At 39.3% G+C, this 25,704-nt stretch overlaps 1 protein-coding gene across 4 annotated transcripts in view; it reads left to right on the forward strand.

The window, feature by feature from the left end:
• The first annotated feature begins 974 nt into the window (after positions 1 to 974).
• Positions 975 to 25,704, forward strand: part of glcci1a (glucocorticoid induced 1a) — a 31,775-nt gene continuing 7,045 nt past the window's right edge. Inside the window, exons 1-5 of one of the 4 annotated variants that reach the window (XM_067611653.1) lie at positions 975 to 1,741; positions 15,867 to 16,018; positions 20,325 to 20,414; positions 24,782 to 24,937; positions 25,485 to 25,634. In XM_067611653.1, coding sequence (XP_067467754.1) covers positions 1,387 to 1,741; positions 15,867 to 16,018; positions 20,325 to 20,414; positions 24,782 to 24,937; positions 25,485 to 25,634 — 903 coding nt within the window. In that variant the 5' untranslated portion in view covers positions 975 to 1,386. Of the gene's footprint in view, positions 1,742 to 15,866; positions 16,019 to 20,324; positions 20,415 to 24,781; positions 24,938 to 25,481; positions 25,635 to 25,704 lie in introns of all 4 variants that reach the window. The other 3 variants (XM_067611654.1, XM_067611651.1, XM_067611652.1) reach the window with 3 other exon arrangements.

Here is a 25,704-nt window from a genome sequence, read left to right on the forward strand (position 1 = left end):
ACGTAGGACTCGTTAGCCTTGACGTGGGGATTGTTGTTGATGTGGGACCAGACGTGGGACTTACTGTCTTGACCTGGGACATGTTATCCTTAATGGTTCTTCTGTAAGACTTTGTTCTTGACTTGGGACTTGGCTTTCTTGACTTGAGACTTGACTTTAGACTTGTTAGCCTTGACTTATGACTTGTTAGTCTTGACTTGGAACTTATTGGTCTTGACTTGGGACATTAGCCTTGACTGAGAATTTGTTGGTCTTGACTGAGGATTCGTTAGCCTTGACTTGGGACTTGTTGGTCTTGACTTGGGACTTCATAGTTAAACCTTGAAACTTATTCATGACTTGTAAAACAGTGACTTTATCCCACCTCTGGAACATGACCTTCTATGTACGTTTCAACAAGGATGTATGTGTGTTTATTCTTTTTTCTTATTTTTTAGAATGAATCAGAAACAGAAAAGTATTTCCAGTAATGTTATAGGATTATGTTCAGTTACAGTTGTCATTTGTAACACACGACTGTCTCACACACTTTGACTTTGGTTCTTCGAGATATTTAGTTAATTGTGTATAACTAACAATTTAAAAATACAAATATAAATCTTGAAAATATAAATATTCAAGATATGTTGAGTAACAAAAAGGGAATCATAGGAAGTTTTGTCTGTTCTTTTCTATAAAATTAGAAAAAACGATCACTCACTGCACTTGAAATGTTGCCTTTAAATATGATAGACATGTTACTGTAGTTATAATGTTATATCCTGTTTATATGCATAATACAAATACTTACGGCCCATGCAGTGGTCACTAACCAATAGCACGCCCTGACATCCCTTCTGATTAACCTGCCGCCCATTTATATTGGGTAAAGGTTACATACAACCAATGAACACCACATTGACAGAACCAGGAAGTAGTCCAACACCAATCAGAAAGTAGTCGTATTGATTTGGTCCAACCTCTTGTCAGTAGTTGCTTCAACTGACAACTGCGGTGCGGTCTTGAGAACTGTGGTAGAGGAGTTCAGACTTGTAAGAAACAAGGACCAATTCAACTAAGTAATAAGGATTTTTAAACTAAATGTTAGTCAACAGTAGTTCTACATGTGTGCTGTTACTGTTTTTGTTTATCAGACACGGAATCCAAGTGCTAACTTTATAGTTTTCGTCGATAACATCGCAGAAATGTAACTGTTTCGGAAGCTGGACGTTGTGAATGAACTTCTGAAACTTTGACAGCTGGCAAAGTTTGTTAAATGGAAGGCGTATATATCGTATGCTGAAAAACAAACCCGTAAAGTTAGGTTGTCAGTTGGTCAACAGGACTTTGTACTTTTACCACTCACATTGTTACATAAACAACTTTTATCAACTGAAGTAGCAGATTATGTCAGCATCAACAGCAGCCGCCAGCTCATCCCAGCAGCGGGTTAAACACAGCGGCTCCCCGACAGCCTCCTGCTCTTCCTGCAGCAACAACAACACCTCGGTCCGGTTGCAGCCTATCCGCGCCACGGTGCCGTACCAGCTTTTGCGTGGAAATCAGCACAGCCCAACCCGCTCCGCTTCCTCCTCCTTCTCAGTAGCCGGGAGCAACACAGGACCGACGACGTCCCGTTGCTCCAGTCCCACCAACCCGGGTGGAAGCGGCTCGGACAGCAGGCTGGTCCCTAGGCAGACACTTTCACCTCCGGATAGCAGGAGCTCACCAGAACGCTCTCCATATTCTCCTGTTTCCAAAGGTAATATCATCATTTAAACTAGATGAAGTTGATGTTTAATGCACCCATCATCGTTCAGATAGCTTGGTGCTATGCTAAGTGTCGTTCTGTCTCGTATGGAGCGACCGTCACGCCAAACTAGCTTAGAAAATCTGACAATTGAAGGGTTCAGTGATGAATGAACATGATACGTTTATTTAAAAGGGATAATTAATGAACATTGGGATAATAACAAGGTGCTCTTATATTCGGCGTATGTATAGTCCACCATTCAACACTAAACTTCAATAAAATCTCAACTTTGACAATTGTTCCCACCGTTCGCCATCAGGCGCCACGTTGTGTTTTGGAGAGAAAAGCTAATGGAAATAAAAGACGAAGTAGCTTAAAGATGACATTTTTATTTAAATGGGCTTAGTTTTGTGAGTTTGATACATGCCGAATTGCAAAGAGGACTGTAATTATTTAGACTAAGGTCAAGGAGAAATTCTAACGCGTCTATACCTTCACCATTAAGCCAGACCACCTAAAATTGCCAAGTTTTCCTTAGATAGCTTCAATTTAGCGAACCGTTCTCTCTTTAGCTGCGATGGAACTACCCATATCGGGGCGAGTTGCTAGGCTAGTTGGCTAGCTATCTAATTGGGTCATAATAACTTACATTAGGGAACTGATGCTTCACGCAAAAACACCGAGAAAACACATATAATCTGTATATTTCCACAATAGGTGCGACAGACACTTTACAATGCCTATTATAATATTGATAATATTTTAGCACACCACAGCTTAAGCTATTTTGGTGTGTTATTCTAGTGTGTTACAATGAAGATTTAAAGAGAATAATTAGACATTAGGTAATGCAGTTGTTATTGCATTACGCTGATATTATCCGTGCTATAAGGTAAATATGTCAGGATATGGATGTCTGTGTAGTGATGATGCAGCTACTCTGTCGAAGATAAACAGGGTTTACTGATTATGATATATAATACGGATGATTAGCCAGATTTTCGAAATTGACGGTGAATACTGAAAGCTTACTATTAATTCGTGTCATTGTGGTTGTTTACCATCATTGAAACGGAAAAAAAATACGTCGTCAGCTGGTAGGTCTATGGCTCCTATGGCAACATTGGGGCCTAGCAGTCTCTGAGACATAAACAGAGCCCTCTGGGCAAGCAGGCCAGCCTCTGCAACTACATGCATACATATAAAATACAATTTTGTGTACCTGTATAAACGGGAATAATCTCTTAATGAAAAAGAACGCTTTGTCCTTGCAAATGCACCCAATTATCTGTGGTGTTTTCCCCCAAACCAGCCATCATACAGCATGTGTTGTGGTTACTACATAGTTACTACATAATATTACAATTTCAAGAGCTGTCAGCTCTGTTCTATTATTATATACACTTTGCATTTTTTCACTCTTAGACATTGCTGCTTTTAGCTGTGGTGTATTCAGGGCATTTTGATCGTGATGGCCAAGGTGGGGCATGCATGAAGCCAGGGTGGCACTGAGCATGGCATTGTAGAATCCTGCCAACAACCAATAAACACATAGAGAGAGAGATAGCTAACTTTCATTTTGATGACCTTTGCTAAACAATGACAGTGGAGACGTGACCCAGCTGAGCCGATAGACAGCTAGTGCCAACAATTTTTTTTTTACAGTCATCACTGTCTGCCATAATAGATAGATAGATAGATAGATAGATAGATAGATAGATAGATAGGTGTACTCACATTAACATTTTAAGGACATTTTCGTCTATTTCGATTTTACACAAATAACTAAAGGCATTTTAGTCCTATTTAGTGACTACTACAGTATATTTAAACATTTTAGTCTAACATGAGGTCATTACTTCCAGCCAAGCCACAAGCTACAGTCCTCCCATAAACACTTGTTAGATGTTATCACTTATTTTGATGAGTGAAAGTTCAGACTAAAGAAGACTGGTCATTTAAGATTGTATACAATTTTTCATTCCAACCGAAGATCATAGCAGGCGATTGTGATTTCACTAATTAGCAGCACTTAGCTAGAAGGGAGCTAATCAGTAAAGCTACCTGTCGTAGTGTGTGGATGGAGTAATGACTTGCATTCATTTGGATCTTTTTGGCGTATGGTTAGGGATGTAAACCTGTATATTATTCAGATATAAAGATATAATAAACACTGAACAGATACCAGCAGCATCTTATTTTTCACTAAGTTGACCTGTCACCACTCACTTCTTTTCAGAGTAGTAACTCAATTTACAATACACATCATTCACACAGTGTATTGAAGTTCTAAAAAAAAAAAGTGCTCCTAACTACTCCAGACTTTTTCTTTCTTCATAATCATCATTAGAGCTGCAATGATTAGTCAATTCATCGATTACTTGATTGACAGGGTTATAAATTTCATCATTTTTTTAAGCAAAATGCTAAAAATATGCTGGTTGTAGCTTCTCAAATGTGAGGATTTGAAGCTTTTCTGTGTCATACATGATAGTAAACTGAATGTTTTCAGATTTTGGACTGCTGATCAGACATTTAAAGACATCATCATGAGCTCTAAGAAATTACAACAGGCATTTTTCACTGTTTTCTGACATTTTATAGAAAATAATCAACAGATTCATCGATAATGAAAAGAATCGTTAGTTGCAGCCCAAATCATCATCAGGGTACAAAATTAACACCAGCCACCAGACAAATGCTGGGAAAATATGCAAGTGGCAGGTAGACTTGCTTCACTCATCAGCCAAAAAAACAATTGTAATCTATTGTGAGGCTGGTAAAATCTGAACATTCACTAGCCATAAAAGTGAATTTTGCACTCTGATCATCATGTTGAGATTTTTTCTTCTTCAGTCAAAAGCAGTAGTGAATGCTGTCTGTACATCCATGGTTACAGTGCAAACAGGAACTGATAGCTGCTAATTCTGCTTGACTTGTCACAGTGCAGATTTGCCAAACAAAAAATAATAGAGGCGCTCCTCTGAGGTTAATCCTCAGTAACATTTGAATAAGATCATCAGTAGTCACCAGATCTGTTATGCAGTACAGGATGAAGCTGGCACAGGTGATCTGATATTGAAGCATGGAATTTGAAATAATCTTGCATGACATGACAATAGACAATGAGTTGAAGTTAGGGACCTTCTTGTACATGCAAAATGGCCTGAAGAGCTTTAGAGATTACTTTTTTTTCGTGGACATTTTAAACCAACTTTATTTACAACTGGACCTCCTCCAATTTAATGCATCAACTTCCTATTTATCTGTTACTATTATTTATTTTGCAGATAACCTAGTATGACACTTAAGACCAACTTTATTTTCATCTGGACTTCCTCACATGACCCCGGCATGATGATTTCCAACAGCCACCTACCACCTACACCCATGTAAATCTGAATACACATATCATACTTCCTGAAATCATGGCCGGAGCCTTTATTTATCTCAACTGCAGAGAGAACCAGGCCTTTATTGGAAGCAGGCTTATATTAGAGAGATGGCTTTATTTATAATTCCTTCTATTTGATAAGTTTATTTGCTCATATTTTAGTATGAAGATCTGGTTTCCCTGGTTATCCATGCTCATGTATTGCCGCTGCCATCATCATTATTAAAATATGCGCTGTTATCACTGTGTTTAAAAGATATCGCGTCTCCTCTGTCCCCCTCCCCTCTCTGTGACGGTCAGCTAGAGGGCTACACATAGACTCATAGAACAAGAGTTACATCCAGCTAACTATTATTTATGCTTAACTGGCATGCACATTATATAACAAGGCACCACGAGTTTATCCCATGGATGTATTAAGAGAACTGGATGCAGTGTTGGAGGCGGGGCACCGGTCATTCCTATGAAAGTTGATCAGTGGTGCATGAAGCCAAAAAAGTTTGACTTCTTGGTATAAAACTACCTTTAACCCTGCCTCCCAACTACATGCACATCAGAGACTCCCGCTGGCTGACTAACTTCTGGTTTAGCCCTCCACTAACTTGAATGGGATGAAATAGAAAGTCTGCTAGACTTTCCAAATGTTATTGGACCCAATGGATTAAATTCTGATAGTGAAACGAGTCATTTCGTGGAGGTAAACAAGTCATTTTGTGGGGGCTCCTTTTCCCATGACTGTGTGTGGGAAAAAATGCTTTTGGGCCAGTGTGCATCAAGTGATGGACCTGGAAATTGTAATTACTCGTTTTGGTCATTATGTCAAATTGGCTTCAAAACCCAGCGCTGTTCCTGGGGTCTTGGTTTATTGACTCTTGCTTTTTCCCCCGCCTATTTTTGGCGCCAGCTTATACTTGTTTATGTCGACCACACCCCCAGCCATTATCAGAGACCTGGCTTTGAATTGACTATCATATTTTATTTGAGGAAACATAAAGCAACAGATACAGATTGTAGCTTTGCATTACACACCAAAGAAATAGACACAATGGCCTCCTATTTTGCTCCAATTTAAACTAATGCAGCCAACTAGCATGCCGCAAAAGATGAGGCTTTTAATTGTTACCCAACTTTGGCAGTTTGGCAGTTATGTAGCGCTGTTCACACCAGAAAGTGGAACAGAGAAGTTTATTCAGGCCACCTTGCAAAGGTGGTGATAGAAGCTTGGTGACATAGTGACTACTTGCATGGCTAGTTGGTGAGCTACGGTAGCTGTGGAGCTAACAGTTGGGAACATGCTAGCGCTAGTCAATCACAACAGCTGTCCCAGATAGCAAGCGTGCTAGCTGTCAGTCAGTAGTTTGTCAGAGTTTAACTGGACACAAAACAGTCATGCAAGTTTCATGATTCCATTGAAATGAACTGATTTATTTGCATAATCTTGCTGTGTATCTCATCTTAGCTAATGCTAACGCGGTCTACTGTTATGAGATTGTGGACCACAACAACATTACCTGTTAGGAGGTGGATAAAAGAGAAGACAGGGATTTTTTTTTGTGCATAATGTAAATGTATGCTTCAGTGTAACTCAACCTACCTTATTATAAACCTTTCACAGTCATTGTTTAGAGGTGAGAAAGCAAGAGAGTAACTGTGTAAGATATATGACATACAATGACAAGTCCTGTACATAGAAATGAAGTGGAAAACGTGTGAAGTGGTCTTTAAATAGCACCTTCTGAATTATGTATGAGACCGTGGTGGGAGTGTTTCTCCTGCGGTTTGAGATGGTCATATGAGTGAAAGTCATGCTGGATGACCTTGTTATCCCACGAAAGCTTTCAGCATCAACCAAATGTCTTGTTTTATAGTTTGCATTGTCTGTGCACTACTGTCCTGTCTTATAGTCTGTATTGTATTTGCGCCACCTCTTGCACTATTATGTTATGCACAGATTTGTTCAGTTTATGTCCTCATGTTTTATGTTGTGTATTTTATGTCTTGCACCTGTTTAACTGTTGCATCATAGGTTCCTAGGAAACGATATTTCATCCCAAATATATACATGTATATGGATGGGTTGATAATAAAAAGAGTCTGAGTCTGAAGCATGAACTCTTAACACCCAGACAGACTTGGAGTAACTGTAACTAAAACAGCAACACTTCCACACTGTGGCCCGTGGCTGTATGGATTGACTGGATATACTGTAGTATCGTTCATGAAATCTGGTCAACACTGACAGTATCTGCACACAACGATACACTCTGTTCTATCATTAGTCATCTGAAAACAGATGATGTACTCTACATGTCATTATAGTCCGTACATATCTCCAGGCTTATATATATTTTTGAAAGTTTCTATCAGTAAAATATGATTGATGATTTTAATTTCAAACTAAAGCTGCCATTTGCTATGATGCAGCAGCAACAGGTTTTAAGCAACTAAATGGTAAAAAAACTACAAGTCACAAACAACCTTCATCTGAGTAAAGACATCATCTGCAGAGAACACATTAACAGAACAGAGAAACTTTTCATTTTAGCTGTTAGCTGCTGATTCTGGTTCTGATTATATAGAATTAATGTTAATTTGCAACAACTGATTTAATCTGCTGCTGGTGATTTCTGTCATTTCAACCAGCAACAGTCGGCTAAAAATAAGAAGCTGCTAACAATATGTTTTCCATTGCTCTTTGATAATAAAAAGAACGAGGAGAGATGTGGAGCTGCAACGATTAGTCAGTTAATCGATTAGTTGCCAACTGTTACATTAATCATCAACTATTTTGATAATTGGTTAATCCTTTTGAGTCATCTTTAAGAAAAAAAAAAATCCATATTCTCTTATTCCAGCTTCTCAAATGTGAATATTCCCAGGTTTCTTTAGTCCTCTATGACAGTAAACTGAATATATTTGGGTTGTGGACAAAAGAAGACTTTTGGGAAACAGTGATCTACATGTTTCACCATTTTCTGACATTTTATAGACCAAACAACAAATCGATGAATCAATAATGAAAATAATTGCTAGTTGCAGCCATAGAGAGATAAAAGCTTTGATAAAAGATGAGACTTGTACATGTGTCATGCACATTTAAGCAAACACTGATGTTTCCTCTGGAGATGTTCGTTCTGCAGCAGATGTCTTATACCATAGTTTCCTGTTTTTACTCGTGAGCGTGATGTCGATACTTTTTGGTGTAAACTGCTCGACTGAAACTGTGGTGGTCCTCCACGGCTGCAGACTGATGATGAAAAGTGCCATTATACTCAATAAGCTACTCTGTTATTAAGGTGGGATTGGTGGACTATGCCACACAGGTGGTAGGCTTTACTGTACATTTTCACCAAAAAAAATAACCCAATTTAGTGAGCCTCAAATTAGTGAAAAGGGTAGTTTTTGAAGATTTCTTGGTTGTGCTTTGTTAATATTATAGACAGACGGTGCTGCCCTTTGTTGCTTATTGCAGAACTCAGCAACGTAGCCGCTGAGCTTCACCGTTTCATTATGATGCTTGACCACAGTGATTACAAGATGCAAGACAAAGGCAGTGTTTTAGATGGATACACAGTACATATGATAGCTACTCCCACAGAAGAACTTGTTTTTGTCCAACTAAGTTTATCTGTGGTTTGGTCGAAGTGCTTCAGGATGTGTGTGAGGGCAGGGCTAGCCATGGATTTCTACTTTAACCATTGTTAAAGGTCAGAAGTTTGTCCTTCTGCTTTTTTAGTTGTGACCCCAGTATGACCTGTGATCACAGATGTATTGTAACCATGACCACATGTCTGAATGTTAGATTTCAAAACTAAACATGGCAACTAACTATGTTTTTCTTTATACTGTACATCAGTGTTTTCTACCTCACTGTATGGCATATTGCCCCAAGACCAGTATTTTGAAAAAGTGACAGGCACAAAAATTCAGTCACTGTCATTATTTGTGCTTTTTTATTAAACAAAAAGTTAAGGTTTGAGATTAGGAAAATATCTTTTTGTGAATTTGTGACCCAACACTATTTTTCCACTTAAAATACAACTATTTTCTTGAAATAAAGGCCTGTATTTGTGGTGTATGTTTTAAACAAGATAAGTTTGTTTCAGGCAAAAATCACAAATTTGCCTTTTTACATGACATCAGATAAGGTACTATAGAAAAACTGACCTGCAGTTTTGAACTTATTAGATGAGAATTTATTTAATATTTGTTTGTAAAGGGACAAGTATATATAGCATGAACTTATACCACGTACCACGGCATTTATAGCCTAAGCTAATTTGTAATGATCATCACTACATGGGCTTTTAAAATACTCAATACTCAGTTATATTCAAATGTAATCATGACATTCAAAAGTGGTGTTTTATTTACTGATGATAGCTGTTAGCAGTTACATTGTTGGCCAGTTATAGTCTATCACTGCCCTAACATTTGAGTTCATACAGTATGTGAACAACCTGTTGACTCGACAGCTGCCAAGCGACCTGCAAGCTAACTGTTGAAATTGACGTGAGGCAATCAGTGAGATGACTAGCTAGAGCAAGAACCCGCAAGCGTGGTGTTTCTTTTTCGATGAGTTGTTTGAGTTTCTTATTTGTCATTTAACCAACTCAGTAGATTTGCTGGTGACAGTTGTAGCTACAGTGGGTGAAATCAGTAGTCATTGACCTGCAGCTTGTTTAGACATGGTCCATAATATAACGTTAGCTTGAAAATTTCAATTTCAAAATAAAATTCATTAAATGCATTTCTAGGAGAGGTGTCTAATTAGATTTTTATCACATACTTTTAAGTTACAACTGTCAAATAGTGCAAGTGTCCACAGCCTTTACAGAGAATGAAAATAATTAGGATTATATTTGGGATGGTACCCAACATGACGTGTTATTTCCTCCATTGTTCACACAGTTGTTTTTGATGCAAAATCTCATTTCAATTCCTGATCAAATATCTTGCAGAGGATAATACCTCAAAGCTGGAGTGTCTGTTTTCCTTCAGCGGTGTGATGATAGCTGCATACTGTAGCTGTCACTGCACACTGGGGTCATGTAAGCACACATCAAATGACAGGAAGTAGTGGGCCTGTTTCAGTTTTATCTCTTTATCTGAACCAGCAGGGTCATAATTGTTCATGAAATCTTAAACAATTTGATCTGTAACGCAATACAGTATATTAGATGTCCATATTTGGTATGTGCTATAAACCCTATTCAACCAACAAAATGCAGACACATACTGCACAGCCAGTAGTAGTGGATTTGTATTAACAAACTATTACTTTTGGAGTTAAGCTGCATAAAGTGAATATTTTAACTACCATGTGAAGTCCACATTAAGCGACCACCTCAGGCATTGTTCATACACCCTTTTTGTCAGTCACTACAACTGCTTGCCCTCATTCTTGAGCTTAAAAATGAATGGGAGAGTACTGTATGCTCAGTTTAACCAGTCACATACCAGAAGAACACAAGTGAGGTTAGAATGTAAAAATGTGCACTTCAGATGTTGTGGTCTCCATCATGGCTCTATGTATTTGTAGTCTTGTATTATAGTCTTCATGCAGTCTTTGCTCAATATATCAGAGACCTCTGCTCATTTGCATGTGTAAGGAGCAGTATTAAACATGCAGAGCTGCACAGTATTTAAGGCAATACTGTGTAACACATTGTTCACTCACAATACCACACATGACATACTGTGTGGAAGTATGGGGGAAACAGATATAAAACAAATCTAAATAAAGACTAAAACTAACCCACTAAAATATCTAAATTTCAGAGACTTGGAAGATTTTTAAACAGCACAAATCATGAAGCCTATAAGGTCAAAAACAAATTGCCTAAAAAGTATCCAAAAGTTGTTTAAAATGAGAGAAAGTCAATATGTGAGAGGAGTATGCAAGAAACAAAGGGTAAGGATTCTCAGGACTGACGTAAAAAATAATTGTACTGTATTTCTGTTATGCAGTGGATTGGAGGTTCCTCCTTTACAAATGATCTTTGGCTTAGCGTAGACAGTGGCTTGTAGTGAGCATTTTGACCAGACAACAGTTTCATTTTAGCCTGCCATCAAGTTACTCTGTAAATTAACGTTATTTAGCAATAGCTGATGTTAGCATTAAAGCAAATCCGTGTATTTGGCCATAATTTGGCAATTACCTGTCCTCACTTACAAAACCTTGTGGAAAGTACATTTGGGCTTTTGGAGAGTCAAAAAATAATTTCACTGCCTCTTTCCTTTGTAGAATCTGTCATGAAATGTGTCAAGATATGTGCAAGAGTTTTCACTATCAGTTCATTTTTTATCAGCTCTGCAGACCTGGCCTCATCAACTTTTTTCTCAGGCCTGTAAGCCAGATAGAGGTTTACAGTAAACGCATGAACTAATGCTTAAATTCTGGTAAGTCTGTGGTTTACATCTGTATATCCTCTTTTAATGTACTCGCTGCTCATTGCAGTACTACATGTAATATTTTTAACTTTACATTTACAACTGGCAACATTTCAACATAAAGCTGTCCTGCTTACGAAAAATCTCAGAGACCACAGTGAACTCTATGCTGTGGGCCTTTCTAGAGAAAAATCATATGTTACATCCACAGCAGCAGGTGTTTAGACTGTGTCATAACAGCAGTAGTGCTTGTAATGCCCTGGACAATCACGAGTACTGTGCTGCACATTGTTTAGACCTTTATGACTTATCAAAAGACATTATTGTTAATCATGAAAATGTATTGAAATATTACCCTCTGTAGTAAAGATTAACATTAATTTAATTACATTTATTACAAAGAACCAAAGCTGAGGTTGTTTCCAGTGATACCAAATCACATGCTTTTGAATTTAGTGATGGTGTCCCTCAGGGGTCTATTTTGGGTCCTCTTTTGATCACAGGGCTGCCTGACTTTGCACCTTAAAATCATTGATTAGAAACATATTCTCTTGTACTCTGGTCTCTAATGAAAAAGAGATCCTGATCTCGGTGAGCTGTGAAAATAACCGATTAAGTAGCTAACGAATGTCTTAACCAACATGCCACCGTGGCCTGACCACAAATGTGTGTCTGTAAAGTCTGTGTAATCAGGGATGATTTACACCTCAGTTTCAAGGTGAAAGGAATCAACTGCCTACCAGCAGCCTGTCAGCGGTGACATGAAGCTTCACTGTGCTGATTGAACCCGGATAAGTATTCATATAAATAAAAACTTTTATTAAACTGACTCAAGTCATAAAAAAGTCAACTCATTATTGTTTACCCTGTAAGATAAGATAAGATATATTATTTCTAGCCTTAGATACTTGGCCTGTTCTTTATGACATGCTGAGTTATTTAAGAAAGTATCATGTCTCTGGAGGTCTAGGTTCTCAGTAGCTTTAGTAAAGTCATTTAAGTTCTCGCGTGGAAAAGTCCTGTAAAGAAAAGCTAACAGGAAAGACTGCGTGAGGAAGAGAGAGATTCGTCCTGTGATACAACTCTCTGTTACCTTGTTGAGCTACTTAACATAGTTGGAAGATCACAGCCAAGGCTAAATTAGTCCCTTGAGTGTACCTGTAATCCTGTGGACTTATAGCAAGTGACCCTGCCCTCTACCTTGTTTAATAGGATTCTCTATTGTTGGACCAGAAGCCAAGACACCAGATTACAACAGGAGAACTGGCCAGATGAGGCGTCATGTAATCAACACACAAGGAAGGTTGATGTGGTTGTTGCTCTTTTGCCCTCTGAACACAGCTGTTATAAAACATGTTTACTATGGAGCATGCTGTCTATCACTGGCACTGCACTCATATTTACTCTGGGCCATTTTCAGGGCTTAATGAATCTGTGTATTTTACTGAGTGTCAGAACTCAACTCACACCCAAAAAACCTTTTCACATTCGTACACTAATTTTCACTCATGTGTGAGCGAAATGCTCGCACCATAGTGGCCTTAAAGGAATTATGAGACTCTATGGTGGTTTTTAAAAATAGGTCCCGAGTACATCCTGTTTCTAAATTCTTTTTTAATCTCTTAGTTGAGTCAGTCCCCTGTATCTGCGTTCTTTATGTTTAATGTGAAAAAAACAATGCTGTTATTGGTTGCCCCTGAATTCCTAAGTTAGGGTCATAAGTGCTGTTGAAAAAAATGGAAGTATGAGGGTTAACTAAGTTTAGACCCAACAGCAGGACTCAAACACACAGCTTGCATCAGTTCAAATGGAGTTTTATTTAGAAGTTGTAGAGATAGAGGTTTGGAGAGCTGAGCCAGAATAACGGTGGAGCGGGGCAGGCAGATAAAACTGAGCTGACAGCTGAAAGCAGGCTGGCAAGACGCTGGGTGAGGCAGGCAGACAGACAGAGACCTCAGATGGATATGAACCTGAGGCACAGGAAAACACAGGGTCAACAGCGTTCAGGCAAACACAAGAAATATACTAGAACTTAAACTTGGCTGTAATGTTAGTACCACATTAGCAAACTGAACAATCTGGCAAAGACTGGAGTATAGAGCTGAAGTGTGTATATATATATATACTGCAGGAGCTTGATGAGTAGATGGGTTGCAGGTGTGCATGTTGATTGGCAGTAGGAGGGAAACAGAGCGCCACGCCCAGACACACACACAGACAGAGAGAGAGAGAGAGAGAACAGGGAACCAACAAGAAACACAGAGGAGAGGTAAACAGTAGAAACAGTAGGAATGAGGGCACTAAGCTTATAGCGCTGATTTGCTTTTTTTATTTTTATTTCGATTAAGGATGCACGGATTTGACTTGTTTTTCCTGATGCCATTTAATACCCAAACGAGTACCAATCCGATACCAGTGCTCTCTTTTTCCAAAATATAAAATCTCTTTGGTAGAATTCATAAAGATTCGTGTAAGCTAGCGTGAGACCATATCTAGAACGGAGATGTTTACACCAACAGGCTTTTTAGGTTTTGTAAAACAGAGCTGCTGTGATCAGATTCCATGCTACACTCACGATGTGTCCATACAGAAATGACTTCCATTAGAGTAATTAAATAAAATAATAATAACAATAATACATTTAATTTGTACCACACTTTTTTATCCATAGTGAAACTATGTGTCTAAGTGTTTACTACAGTATTAATTACATACTTCTACATCTCTTCATCAACCCACTTCACCTGTACGTCTTATCTCTGCGACCAAATCCGACCCGCTTAACATCGTAGCTCCTCCAGTTGTGTTTTTAACTCTAGTTGCTAAAGGTTTGTTGTTAATGAAATGTATTCTTACCCTGGCAAAAAAATGCAGAAAATATCTAAATCTAGTGGTAGGAAAAACTATATGGGGTAGATTTTTGGTGACATTAGCTAACGACTAACACTTTTGGTTTCACCATAAATGGCTCCCACTAAAATGCATTTGTTGTGAAACGCATGCAGGAAGTATCAGTGTTAACTTTACACACTATAGCTTACTGCTGTAAATGCAGTAAAAGCAGAACAGAACATTGTATTAGTGTTATTGTGGTCCATACTGGATCCACTTAATAAGGCCAGTATCCAGGTAGATACCAGGTCAACCTGTGCATCTCTGATTACTCTCTGAATACTCCTCTCAACACTCACTTCTATCAATTCATCTAGGTCTTCTATCATCTCTAGGTGATCTTCCGATTAGTGGACGAACCGCTCTACCTCCTGAGCCACAGCCTTCCCATACTAAAGGATACAGAAACACTATTTCCTGTACTCTGTTTTAGGGCTGCAAGTAACATTTATTTTCATTATCGATTAATCTGCTGCTTATTTTCTCGGTTAATCATTTGGTCTATAAAATGTCAGAAGATGATGTTATAATTTCCAGATGGAAAATGTCAAAGGTGACGTCTTCATCTGTTTTGTCCTTTCAGCAGTCTTAACCCCCAAAATATTGCATTTACTACCATATAAGACCAAGAAAAGCATTAAATTATTACACTTGAGAAGTAAAATCGATTATCAAAATAGTTACAGATGAATTTTCTGTTGATGAACTAATCTAATCTGTTAATCAAATAGCCTAATCGTTGCAGCTCCACATTGTTTAGAATATCAAGACTTGAAAGAACCTCTTCTATGATAAAACTCAACTGTGAGTGTATGAAGGGGTTTTTTCTTCTTTGGCAGTTACAAACGGTAAACTGAAATGACAGCGTTGACTGTCTCATATCTGACTGGATGATTCAGAAATGCGGTTTTTTACAGACCTGTCCTGTTGGGTCAGCTTTGCAGCAGCCTGTATGCCTTTCAGGTTTCTGCTTTTCATTTTCAGTCCTGAAGTGTACTCCATGCTGTTGACACAGATATGAGCCCATAAAGATGAACCTAGGCTCTGTAAGGCTGAAGGGCAAGAAGGGTGTAAATATTACTGCTGGTGGTGAAACACGCACATACTGTACAGAAAGAGGCATTGTGGAAACACAAGCTTTGCTCCAGTTCCTGAGGTCTGCGTGGGGTTAGTTTGTTGGTGAGATTTTATCAGGTTCAGGGCCAACGACAGCCACCGCAGCGGGGTGTGGAAGCTGAAGGAGTCAGTTTGCTGTTTGGTGCTGGACAGGTAGAGTACAGTTGGTTTATCAGAGCCTTTCTTGATGAAAGTCACTGTTGGCTGATGGGAAATGAAGTTACCAAACAATGAGCTAAAAGAAGCAAAACACTCTGTAGAGCTGCGGCTTTAGGTGATAATTCTCTGTCGCTACGTTACATTGAACTGGTGTCGCTCTGTCTCTCGTTATGTCCGCAGCTGAACGGATAAAATCACAGCAGGTGCGGAGCTCGGGGGCCATTCGGCGGACTTCCTCCCTTGGCACTATCACAGGGCCCTACCTCACTGGGCAGTGGCCTCGGGACCCCCATGTGCACTATCCATCTTGTATGAAAGATAAATCCACACAGGTAAGCACAACACAATAACAACAATGGCAGACGTCCTCTTTACTGTCTACTTTGCTAGCTTGTTTAGAGTTAAACATAACTATCTACCACCTCTCTCTTCGTCAGACAGACTTTGGAATGTATTTGCACACAGTACGAGGGCCGTGGAGTTTGTCCCCCATCTCTTACAGTGTAGTGGTGCTATGAAGGAATCTCTTCACAGCCAGTATAAGCAGGAGGGATTATTACAATGACTGATGTCTCTCTCAACTCTCTCTCTCTCTTTCTCCATATATTAAATGATGTGCTCACATTTTTTCAAGTCTGTCTTAAAACATGACTTAATGTACATGTCCATATGTTCATTCACACACTTCTTCTTGCTCGCTGTAATCATCCCTCCTGTTCATGCTGACTATTAAAGATCCCATCCTAACACGCTTCCAGTGTAGGTGATGAAGGACTAAACACTAACTTCATTTTATTAACAAGAGGTTCCAACCACAGTTCAGAGCTGCAGTTCTTGGAAAGCAACAGTGCAAAGTTCACATTAACAATTGATAAATAATGAAGAGAAAACACTGATAACTCACATATCAACTCTTCTGTTAAAATCTGCTCCTGCACAACCTCGTCAGTGTTCATTATATAATCTCAGTACAGCTGTACTTGTACATGCAAACATCTCTTCATTTACTGCGTGGAGCCCAGAGAACTGCCACCGACGCATTATATGCTCAGCTATCGAGATAATTACTAGTATGGTTTTATTCTACCTTCCTTTTTTTAGTAACTTAAAGCATCATTAATGAGTAATCGCTTTTTTTTACTTACATAAGAGCGTTCTACAGGCTAAGAGTGAAGAGCTGCACCCCAGGGGTGTGCCATAAGTGGATGATCTTCGTCATCATCCTCAGTTTCACCATCTGCAGCCTGAGTCTGACTAAGGACTGTATGAGTCACCACTATCAGCTTTTATACATCATGTATCTACCAGCAGCGGACTAGCAAAGCATTTAGTGGCTCTTCTATCTGTCTGAGTGGGGCTGCATTTTGGATTCGGTATCCACTTCATATCCACCTCTGTGTTATCTCTGACTCTAAAATATTGTTATGGTTTTATTTCTAACATCATAGTAGCAATGCTGTGTGTCAGCCTTGACCTTAATTCGTGCCCACTCCTTCCTGCCCTCTGATCCTGTCACGCTGTTCGACCTCAGATGTCCCCCCCCCCCACACACACACACACACGCTCGGCTCTTTACATCCTGTTTCTTCCAGGTTATGTGACATTTCCCACCTACGCATCTGTGGAACATCAAAAGCCAGATGACCTCTTTGCTCTTAGCTTACAGTTTATTATTAAGCGTTGAAGCCACACAAAGGCCTGACAGTGAGAGTCTGTGCTCCTGTTTGACACATGTTTGAATATGCAGGGAAGTCTTTCCCCTTCTTGCTCTTGCTTAGTTTTACACTAAACCCCCCCCTCACCACAACCAGCAGTAATCTGTTATGCGCCGTGTTAACAGAGTTGGTGATGTCATTCTTTTCTCAGGCTATTGTGATTAATGTCACCACATGAACACAAATCAAATGTTCATTTCTCATCGATTGATAGGTATGATGCTCTCGTGTAAAATGGTGATGTCTTGATGTTAATACTTCAGAGGAAGTAGCCGTTTTATCACACTCACGCCCCGGGTCGACACATGAAACCACTTTGACTCGCTCTTCTGTCTATATGGTGCATCAGGTGTCATCAGATGATGCAATGCTCTGAGATGCAGTCAGTGTGTTTTAAGTGAATATATTATTCAGTTAAAGATCCCCTCCAGACATGTTACAAGACAGTGTCCAACGTAGTATTTTTCTCTAGATCAGAGTTTTACTGGCCTCTTGTATATTTTCACTGACCTGGCAGCCAAGAAATGAAAATAACTTTTCATTCATTTTATACATAATATGTATGGAAGTGAAGCTAATGTTGATATATTACACAAATATGCAAAATATAAAAGAATGAATGGTGTATAAATATTCTCCATATTCTGTGTAAATCCAGACAGTATTGAATACATAAGGAGAAGAGAACAGAATTGTATGGATGACCTTGAGACAATGCTGAGAGATGTGCAGAAATGTACTTGTTAAGATAGAAGAGTGAGAGAAATAACATAATGGTATTTGTTTGTGTGTGTGTGTGTGTGTGTGTGTGTGTGTGTGTGTTCACTCCAGACTCCTTCTGTCTGCAGTAAATCATCTGTTGAGTGTTTTATGCTTTATTTGTGCTTTAGAACGTAACCGCTGTGAAACAATCAGAAAATAAGGTTTTATTCCTCTCATTCACTGCTTTGTTCTCACCACTGCCAATCCCTCTCCTCTCCCGACCACCGCTGCTCTCTCTCTCTCTGTCTCTCTCGTCTTTTTTAAAATGAGTCAGGAAGCTGACAGCAAAACCTAACTTTACTTTAAACATTATCAAACGAAGAGAGGAGTCCTCCCCTCGGTCTAAACTGTACACCCATGATTCAACTTGCAACCACCTTGCCCTGCATAAACTGGGGCCAGCAGTTATGTCACACCCTTTCAAATATATAAAAATACCCAACTGAAAAATAATTTGTCTGTATCTACTCCCTCTCCCTCATTGGAAAATGTAGAATCTATGATTATGTTAATATATTGTTCATATTAAAAGTTTAACTGCTACAAAGCGTCAAGTTTCACACCACACATATGTGAGTTACATGACTCGTGATGTCACAAATCTTTCTCGTAGGTCCATGTGTTAAACCGAGATTAAAGGTGAGAACAGAGAAACTTTCCCCTGCAGCAGACGAGTGTGAAAACAAACTCTGCACAGTGAAGAGAACAACATCCAAGTCAAGCAAGAAGAAGAAAAAAACATGTTTTTAATGGAGGGAGACTTTAAATGATGATGTTAGAATCAACGTAGAACAGAGTCAGCAGCAGAAAATCTCTCAAGCTACAAGAAATGTGACGTTTGTAGTGTTTGATCACACTCCGCCCGACACACATGACTGAGATGTTTTCTTCAATGTATTAAGATTTCAGCTCTAAGTTTCAGTTCGAACTAACAGGTGAAAGTTTGTCTTTAACTCCTGCTTCCTTGCTCGTATCATTTTCCATCCATACGTTTCAGTTAAGTCTTTGTAATCAGAGATAATGGGTTCTATGGTAGCGTTTAATCCTGTTATACTTCTTTAGTTTGGCAACCACTGCTGTTGTTTATGATAATATTACGCTCACCAACTTTACTGATGATTTTGTAGATGAACTGATTCATTTTTCGGCCCCTAAAATGTCTTAAAATAGTAAAAACTGTGCATCACAGTTTACCAAAGCCCAAGGTGACATGTTCAAATTGCTTGTTTTGACCAACAGTCCAAAACCCAATAATTCACTGTTGATCAACTAAGAGATGAATTGAATACTTCTTTCAGCTCTAATTGGCTGATAACATTGCTAGATACAACTTCCAACAGTTGTAACAGCTACAGTTATTACTAAAATACATCAGTTATATGAACATTCATATCATTAAACATTGACCTGTCATCCTTGCACAAGGGTAAGTTTATAATGCAGTGGATGAGTAAAACGTGCATTTCACATGTGTTTAACTTTCAAATACAAGGGTTTAGATCATTTGTTTACAACCTGTGTGATCATGTGACAGCTTACATGGTTTGACCTACTGGACGTTGTTAAGCGTGTTTAGCAATGACACGGCGTCTCTCCAGATCTCAGCAAGTAAATATGTGAGTAAAGAGTTATCATACCTGATAGGAATGATGACCAAAACAAAATAAAACAAAACTGATGTCGTACAAAGACAAAAAAAAGTTAGTTGTGCGATTGATGATTGATCATGAGATGTGGTAATAACACATCTAGTAAAATGTTGTATCTGCTGACTGAGACAGAGTGAAAGAACTTCTTGAGGAGGACTCGCCACTAACTTACTGGCTGCTGAAAATAAAAAAATAGGTCTTTGAGTTGGACCCATTAAGATGAGCAAGGAAGAAATTCAGTTTCCTCTGGCTGTTGGGGATGTGTGTGTGTGTGTGTGTGTGTGTGTGAACTGTCTGAGAGTTCACTGTGTTGCTAATCTATTGCTGGAATAGTCAAAGGCTGATAATGACTTTAACAGACTTTTGGTGAGTTCTGTGTAATCATAACTGATAGAAATGAAACCCAAAACTACTAAAGTAAAATCCAAGCTGGAATAATCTTTTAATAGTAATAGTGGGAACATTGTTCAACATGTGTGGATAGTAATGTGTAGCTGTGATGTTCTTTTCAGACTCCCGGATGTTGGAGTGACGAAACAGGAGAGAAGAGGAGCACCCACCAGCGCTCTGCGTCCTGGGGCAGCGCCGATCAGCTCAAAGAGGCATGACACTAATACATCGACATCAAATGAAAATATCAGTCAGCTTCTGTTTGATGCACATGAACGTGGCTTAAAAGCTGAGATTAAAAGTTCTTTCTTGACCTTGGAAACAGTAGTTACTGAAGGACGAGATCAAAATCAGTGCAGCAGAACAACACACATCGTCTTTTTTATTCCATGCATTCTTCTTCCTTGTCAAAACCTGGCACCTACATTACCCAGAATGCAACTCCACCACTGACAGTTTGGTCAGAGATTCAGGTGTGTCTAACGTAGCCTGGAGCTGCTAACCTCACTTCTTTAACTTTGCTAACCCCACACCCCCAGATTTAAGTCATTTTCAAACTTGTAGTCTTCAGCCTCAACCAACACTGACTCAAGTGACATCACTTGAGGCAATTTATCAGATTTCACACAGCTCCCTCCGGAGACACAGAAGACTTTATACTAGTTTTTACACACACGTAGCAGAGCTCCCCAACATCTGGAAACACACTCTGATGTGTAAAATCAGTGGAGCTCCCCTATAAGAACCGTTATGAAGTGTATAGCAGAGGTGTTGAAACAATCACGCACCATTGCTGCTGTATTTCTGACATAATGTTGAGGCTGTATAACCTGTGTGAACTCATAGGCATAGTATATGTGGCTTTCTGGTGCTGATGGTGTATGGCAGTCTCACATCCTCTGAAGCCTGCACTCGGCATATAGCACTATCAGACCCTCTCAGCTCCACCCGGCTGATACTCAGCGGCAGCAGCAGGGAGGTGGCAGATAACGCTATCTCACTTTTAACTACCCACTTCCCCTCTTTGCAATGGCCATAACCCACTGCAATTTATGGTCAGCCAAGCCCCAGCTGGCTCCTCTCTGCCTCCTGCAGCAAAGGGAACAATAAGGGCCAGCCTGATGACAGCTCAGCCCTCACTAATGTGTGCACAGGCACATTACTGAGTTACAGGGCTGCAGAGGAGGAGCAGAGCTGACACACATTCCACACATGTCAACGGAGCAGCTACAAGGAGGAAGAGGAGAAGGGACAGAGCTGAGCAGTGCAGCTGCTTTGAAGAACATGAGAGATGTTATTAGAGTGTATAACAAGACTCTTCTGCCTGTCTGTCTGAGTGACAAACTAGCAGGTCTGCATGACAGAGTAGGTGTGTTGTCATTTTTAGCTGACAAAAAAGTCTGGACGAAGTCTTGTCTCAGTCGAAGACAATGTTTTATATTTGACTCTAGTTGGCAGCTAGTACAAATGTGGAGAAGGTCTGAGAGTAGGTGTGTTGCAGTTTTAGTATGTAGTACCAGCATGCATCATTAAATACATATGTATCGTGAATTTAGAGCTGCAGTGATTAGTCGATTAATCGATTAGTTGCCAACTATTAAACTAATCATCAAATATTTTGAGTAATTTTTTTAAGAAAAAAAAGTACAAATTCTTTGGTTCCAGCTTCTCAAATGTGAATATTTTTTGGTTTCTTTAGTCCTCTATGACAGTAAACTGAATATCTTTGGTTGTGGTTGTGAACTGTTTGGTTGAGGACGTCACCTTGGGCTTTGAGAAAGAGTGAGCGACATTTTTCACCATTTCTTACATTTTATGGACCAAACAACAAATTTATTAATAGATAAAATAATTGATAATGAAAATAATCGTTAGTTGCAGCCATAATTGTATTATCAAAACCAAAGTATGCTAGCACAACCTGAAACTACCTGTTGCCCATACCTAAAACAGATTTTTGGTTTGTGCTCCCTCAGTTTGATGTACATTTTGAAAATGTAATTAAAGCTTTTCATCTTTGACATTTTCATCATATATAAATCCAATTTTTAGTCATGCTAGCAGTATGGCTCTAGGGATTGCTATGTGGGTTGGTCCACCACTTTGGTCTAGACCGAAATATCTTGGCAACTATTTGATGGATTGCTGTGAAATTTTGTACAGATACTCATGGTCCTCAGAGGATGAACCCTACTGACTTTGGTGATCTTCTGACTTCTACTCTAGCGCCACCATAAGGTTGACGTTTGTCATTCAGAGTGAAATATCCTGACAACTATTGGATGGATTGCCATGAAATTTAGACATTCTGACATCCAGAGTCCCTAGAGGACCGTCTGACTTTAGAAGAAAAGTTAATTTCAATAAAAGTCTTTATTGAAATATCTTGATCTCTATTGGATGGCTTGCTGTGAAATTTGATACACACATTCATATTCCCCAGAGGATGAATTATAATAACTTTGATCTTCTCTATTTTCATCTAGTGCCATCATGGTCAGAATTTCATTTTGTCCAATACTTTGGTTTATGAGCAAATACCTTCAAAACTAATGGCAGTCCTATCAGCCTCAGCTGTACTCTGTGTTTAGTGCTAACTAGCAAGTGCTGTGCATGCTAACATGCTAGGCCAACTCGATGAACATGGTAAACATTATACCTACTAAACCTCATAATGTTAGCATTGCCATTGTGAGGGTGTTAGCATGCTGATGTTGTACAGCCTCACAGAGCTGCTAGCATGGCTGTAGACTCTTACTCCTGTTAGAGTTTGAATGCCTTTGCATGTGTTTGATTAATGACAGCACTGGTATGAAAGGAAGAATATTCAGCTGACACTAACTGGACATGCTGTCGCTAGCTCCCTGCAGTCTAATGTCACAGTCCTAACAGTCAAAGACTGGTTTGGCTGTTCAGGCAGAAAACCTGAGAAGTGCATGGCCTAAGTGAAGGCCCAGGGAAGGCTGAGAAGGAAACAAAAACTTGCAGGACTGCACTGTGTAACTGATTCAGTGGCCCAAATATTGGGATCATATAACAGCTGTTGGACACAGAGCCTGCATTGATAAGTCCTGCATGTGTGTTGTCTTTCTTCAGTAAAGAGGGGCCAGTGTCAGGACTGTGTGAGGGGAACATGTACGGACATGTTCTGATGTACTGGTGTATAGTTAATGGAGGACTGGGAATTCCAGTATCTCTCTGTCTCTCCATCTCTGTTTGTGTATGTGTGTGTGTGTGTGTGTCTCTCCCTCTCTCTCTCACACACACACAGAGTTACAGAAATGAACAGCTCAGCTACAACAGTAACTAGGTCTAACAGAGGTTTTATCCATACATTCAACATATATACTCACCTCACTTAGTCTTTCTCTTTCATTTGATTTCAGCTTGCACATTAACACAGCATTGTCTGTAACTTCTATAAGTGAAAAATGCTAAATGAAATGGTCCCTGTGTGAAATGACTTGATGACTTCCTCAGACGTACTAGATAACTCCAGAACAGTTTGGGTGATGCCTTGGTCATTTCTGCCAGCTGCACTGGAAACACTGACATCTGGTGGCTTTGTAGTGGACCAATAATACATCTCCATGTTGTATGTTTATTATCCATTATGTTTTTGTTGCATACATGATAAGACATAACTATACTAATGTACATATATAAAGGATAATTCCAGTTTATTACAACTTATTTTTATAGTGTCGGCCATAATTTCCATCAGTAATGTAGTGCTCATTTTATTTTTGTTCTGTATCCGTCAAAGAAACTTGACTTGACTAGACCAAGTATGAGCAAGTAAACTGCTTCCAGGTTAGAATTTAGTCTGAAAGAACTTCTACTGAATTGGCCACAAAATGACAGGTTGTGTGATTAGAAATGCTGCTTTTTTAAAAATGCAGAGAGTACCTGATCTTAAGTCAAAGGATCAAAGTAAAACACTGGTAACGTGTTGATTCATAATGGATGCAGCTAGCTCCAGGCTTTAACACTTGATGTTTTGCTTTTCAAATTCCACTTCACTCTTTTTTTGTATTATATGAAGTCTTAGTCAGGTTTTTTTTTCATTACAGATTCAGATCAACATCTAATCTTCATCATGGAGAAAAACATATTGTTTATGAGTATATATTCCACCAGTTTTTGTTAATTAAATGAACATTGTAGTTCTTCTCACCAAAGTAATTGCTGGGATCTGGGAGAACAGTGACATTTCTAATCTGATGAGTCAAGAAACATGAGCAGTCAGATGGTCAGAGCAGTTGTAAATAAGACAATAGTTTATCCAGATAATTTGCAGGAAAAACTGTATGTAAGCACACCTGAAATGTCACTAATAATCCTTCATTGCACAGGAAAACTATGTCTGTGATGGATGTCAACAACAGACAATTTGGGTACTAAATTCACCATTCACGTTCATCTTCTATTCCAAATACATTTAGCTAACATGGTGGTTTCTTTTTAACCTTTCTATCATCTGACAGATATTATCCTACATAGTAGAACAGGATTATAATACCTTCCTGCTCCACTTACCTGCTTCATGTTGATATGGTCCTTTCCTGTTCCACTCCAGCAGATTGCAAAGCTCCGGCAGCAGCTCCAGCGCAGCAAACAAGGAGGACGCCACAGTAAAGAGAAGGAGCGACTCTCCCCGCTCCAGTACACCATCACCTACACCTCCCACACCAGCACTACCAACAACACCTCCATCACAGCCAGCCACGTCCAGGTACTTCACTTTTTTAGATGTTCTCAAGGGTGAATGGGCATCATGACACTCCATAGTGACTGTAAATAAGTCAGGTTAGAGCATGAGATGAGGTCATTGATAATATATTTAGAGTTTTGGGTTAACTGTTCAGTTGTGGACCAGTGCACTCACTGACCTTGTTTGTTTAGGGGGATCTGAATCCACTGAGAGCTGTAGGTTTGAGGACAGATTTCCGCTGCTGCACACTGGACGCTTGCCTAGACTTTATAAAGACTTGATTATTCTCAAAGTTCCGTTAGACAAGTGAAGTCACTGTCACTAAAGAAGACACAAAAATAAACAAATTCATACATATATATGTATATCTATCTTGAGTTAAGAATACTCATCCCAGAAACTTGTTTTTATTTCATTTCTTAATTGATATCAGTGTGTATGTGGAATATATTAATGCTGTTATGAAGCTTGAGCCAGATGGAAAGGAAAAGACATATTTTCTTCATCAAACTTTCTGTGTGTGTGTGTGTGTGTGTGTGTGTGTGTGTGTGTGTGTGTTTTACAGCAGTTTTCCATGTCGAAGTCGGCCCAGATGCCGCTGTCCAACATCACAGTGCCAAAGCCCTCCATCTCCAGGGTGCCCAGCAGCATGGAGGGCATCAACCATGAGCTGGAGAAGGTCTTCATCAAAGACAATGGAGAGAAGGAGGAGCTGAAGGTGGGGCTCTGTTTATTCCTGAATTCATACTGAGATGGACTTAACATTATTACCAACCCATTGTATCTGT

This window comes from Thunnus thynnus, chromosome 15 (genome assembly GCF_963924715.1).
Source record: "Thunnus thynnus chromosome 15, fThuThy2.1, whole genome shotgun sequence".
Taxonomy (NCBI): Eukaryota; Metazoa; Chordata; class Actinopteri; order Scombriformes; family Scombridae; genus Thunnus; species Thunnus thynnus.